The 3703-nt window shown below is 38.1% G+C and overlaps 1 protein-coding gene across 3 annotated transcripts in view; it reads left to right on the top strand.

Moving 5' to 3' along the window:
* The window catches only part of LOC110443303 (substance-K receptor-like), a 64786-nt gene extending 61951 nt beyond the window's left edge, over positions 1-2835 (top strand). For all 3 annotated transcript variants that reach the window (XM_021487449.1, XM_021487450.1, XM_021487451.1), the window contains exons 3-4: positions 765-1194; positions 1922-2835. In XM_021487449.1, coding sequence (XP_021343124.1) covers positions 765-1049 — 285 coding nt within the window. In that variant the 3' untranslated portion in view covers positions 1050-1194; positions 1922-2835. The remainder of the gene's footprint in view (positions 1-764; positions 1195-1921) is intronic.
* Positions 2836-3703: the final 868 nt, after the last annotated feature.

Raw genomic sequence — 3703 nt, 5'->3', positions numbered from 1 at the left:
CTCCTACAAGGGTATCCGGATCGCAGTGGGGTGTACTCCTACAAGGGTATCCGGATCACAGTGGGTTGTACTCCTACGAGAGTATCCAGATCGCAGTGGGTTGTTCTCCTACAAGGGTATCCGGATCGCTGTGGGTTGTACTCCTACGAGGGTATCCGGATCGCTGTGGGTTGTACTCCTACAAGGGTATCCGGATCGCTGTGGGTTGTACTCCTACGAGGGTATCCGGATCGCAGTGGGTTGTACTCCTCCGAGGGTATCCGGATCGCTGTGGGGTTAACTGTAACTCTAGTTTCTTCTGTTTAATGTGTGTTAAATAATAAACTGAAGGGTCGGAGCTGTCATACAGATTTGTGCAGATAGCTGCTGTAAACATGTGAAGCATTTACGGTTGATTAAATTATTTCTTAATGGTACAATGTAATAGAACAAAGGTAGAGAGGATATACGAATAAGTTCATTCTTCAGGTTAAGTGTGAAGAGCCTGTCAAACAACTAAGGCAGGCTATTTTCAAAAAGATTAAGTCCTTACAGCCACAAGTTAAGTAATCACGGAAGCTCTCATTGATTTTCCATGCAGCCTTACAATAACATCCATATCGTAAAAGTTGTTGGGTAGATAACCCTGAATTGTTTTTGCATAAATGGTATCCATAGTTATAATGCACACTAGCCGTAATATGTATATAGCAAAAGTGATTAGACTATTGTGTTGTCAGACAAGCTGCTTCTTTCACCTATCTATACCACTTTATATTTTGTAGGCCGACCTAGCGACATTGTTTTATATGTGGATGCCGTGCTGTGGATGTCTAAAACACGCCATGCCTCGACTCAGCAGCTCGTGTACGAATGAAACAGTCATTCTCCGACGTCAGAGTACAGTCCTCAACAGTAAACTGAACGCAAATTCGTGTCGATTGTCGTCTACCTCAAAAACACGCTTGCAACAATTTGCTCAAACAACATATGATAATAAGCGTTACCTTGAACCTGTCCAAAGCAGCAGAGAATGTTCGGGATGCTCTGGCGGTTCCTCTGATGAATGAACTTCAGAACTTTATGACTTGCAATTGGTTTTAACTTTGGAATAGGGAGTAGTCCTTAGCAATATATGACCCTTACAACCTTTCTTTGGAGATGTTTACGAGAAGTTAAAAACAAGCTGCTGGACCTTACAAGTAAATGAAACAGGTGGGGAGCAACGTTTCAACTTGTTTATAAGAAACAAATTGCAGTGTACAAAATGTTAAATTATTTTGGGTATCTATTGGTATTTAGTACTCAATCGAACAGGATTGATTTTGGTCTCCCAATAGGGCAAACCGATGAAATGTTTCAAAACAGTTTTCTAACGATAGAGAAGTTTTTGAACAAGAAGAGATCTTGCTGGTAATGTGCATGTTGAGCTGCAAGCTCAGTTGAAATAATACAATTTAACTAACTACAATATGTAGCTGTAATGCTAGTAAGACCCATCCAGTCTTTGCCATCACTGATTTTTTCTTTCATTAAATCACCTAACCTGATCTGACAGTATTGTGTTACTGCAACTGTTGACATAAGTAAATGGCCATTGGATTGGCATGTTAGATGATCATAGATGCAAAGCTGCAGATTAAATGGTTAACAATGAAAAAACATTTGCATGTTCTTAAGATACTCGTGTTATCCTCCATATGGTGTGACGGTTATAAATTGTTAATTTTGAAAGCTACTAGTATTCAAGATTAATTATACTCGAAATAGACTGATAAGTTAAATCAATCAACATATATTGAATGTAACTTAAAGCTACAATGTATAATACATCGGAAGCACGGGCGCTTTAAACAATTATTTTTTCAATAGTTTAGTGATCAATTAGTGTATCCTTGTCATCGAACCATGCCTATCTCCTCTTTTTACATTAATTTTTCAGACGGCCACGGATACAGTGATCCACATTAGCTAGCCATACAGAACCTATACCACTCGACAGACCAAGGTCAAGGTCCCGCATTACATCACATTTGTTTATATTTATCCAGTCCCGCCCTGTTCCTTTCACCTCGGTCTGCCCCGGGGAACGAGATTCACGTCAGATCGGCGAGAACTGCCGGACGAAGGCCATCGTCTTCGATACCTCCTAACCTTTGGAGAGGTTTGGTTATAATGATGGATATATCTAACGTCATAAACGAGCTGTTTAAGCTCGAAACAAAATTAATCATAGTCATTATTACTTTTCATTTTGTCGATACATTTTTGCGAATTTGTTGGTCGGTAGCCCATCATCCATGATTAATTTCTGACGAAACTGTAGCAGCCATAACTGATGTATATTGGCCATTGTTGTAAGATTGTGTATCGATCCCCAGGGGTACTGCTGTCTACCAAACCAGGGATTCATATGAGTCGTATGAACAACGAGGAGTAATCCATCACCACGTCATAAGTATAGACATGACAGCACTATATCTATCTAGGCCTTGGATCTCCCGCCATGATGAAATAACGACCCATCCAACACCAGCGTAGGCCGTTAACGAGCACTGTTCCCCGGGTGATTTGACCCTATGTCAATCCGCGTGTAAAAGTAGTCCCCGATCGTTAGTAAATCTTTTATTAATTACGTGGTCCTAGGGATATAATATAGGCCACACGAGATTGTTGCCTGCCTATGAAGTGATTTTGAAGTTACCGATGACAATCTTAACAGATGAAATTGTTAGATGTCAAACTTCGGTTTTGAAGCATGTCGACGACTGATGGCAGACATTTTGTACAATCACATCCAGAATCAACATTTTGTTCTTGAAAAATATTATGAAATAAAATTGTGATTGTACAGTACACTACTTGTATCGTTCTTCTCTAGTAAAAATATTTTACCGCCGAGATTATTTGGAAAAAATAGCTGTGTGAATGAACACATCTATTTATTAGTGTAAATACATTAGGTACAATGTATGAATAATTGCACCTGTATTTTGAAGTTACCGATGACAATCTTAACAGATGAAATTGTTAGATGTCAAACTTCGGTTTTGAAGCATGTCGACGACTGATGGCAGACATTTTGTACAATCACATCCAGAATCAACATTTTGTTCTTGAAAAATATTATGAAATAAAATTGTGATTGTACAGTACACTACTTGTATCGTTCTTCTCTAGTAAAAATATTTTACCGCCGAGATTATTTTGAAAAAATAGCTGTGTGAATGAACACATCTATTTATAAGTGTAAATACATTAGGTACAATGTATGAATAATTGCACTTGTATTTTGAACACACATGATGCCATTCCCTAAATAAACATCAGGATTTGGCCGTCATTACACACAGCTCCAATATTTAATGCAACTTATTAATATAACTGTGTGAGACTTTTAACATATTTACCCAGGTCAGTACAGATAGCACTCCATCAATCTCAGTAAAAGTACAATTCGGTAGAAGATAAAGAAATATCCTCTTCAATTACGTATGTACATGTATTTAAGTTTTGCCTCACTTTAGATAACGTGAAATGTGTTTTTTCTTATATCCATTAAAACCCCGCTGATAAACAAAAATATTTTAATAACTAAATAATATAATAGAGCTGAAACTTTTCCGACAAATTGGGATGTGTCCTGTAAGACCACCCACTGGTGCTTTGAAGTGGAAAGGAATTATTTTCCTATCAAAATTAAAGCCAATCAGGAGGAATCACC

This window comes from Mizuhopecten yessoensis, unplaced genomic scaffold, assembly GCF_002113885.1.
Source record: "Mizuhopecten yessoensis strain PY_sf001 unplaced genomic scaffold, ASM211388v2 scaffold716337, whole genome shotgun sequence".
NCBI lineage: Eukaryota > Metazoa > Mollusca > Bivalvia > Pectinida > Pectinidae > Mizuhopecten > Mizuhopecten yessoensis.
This window is presented reverse-complemented; position numbering and strand designations above follow the sequence as displayed.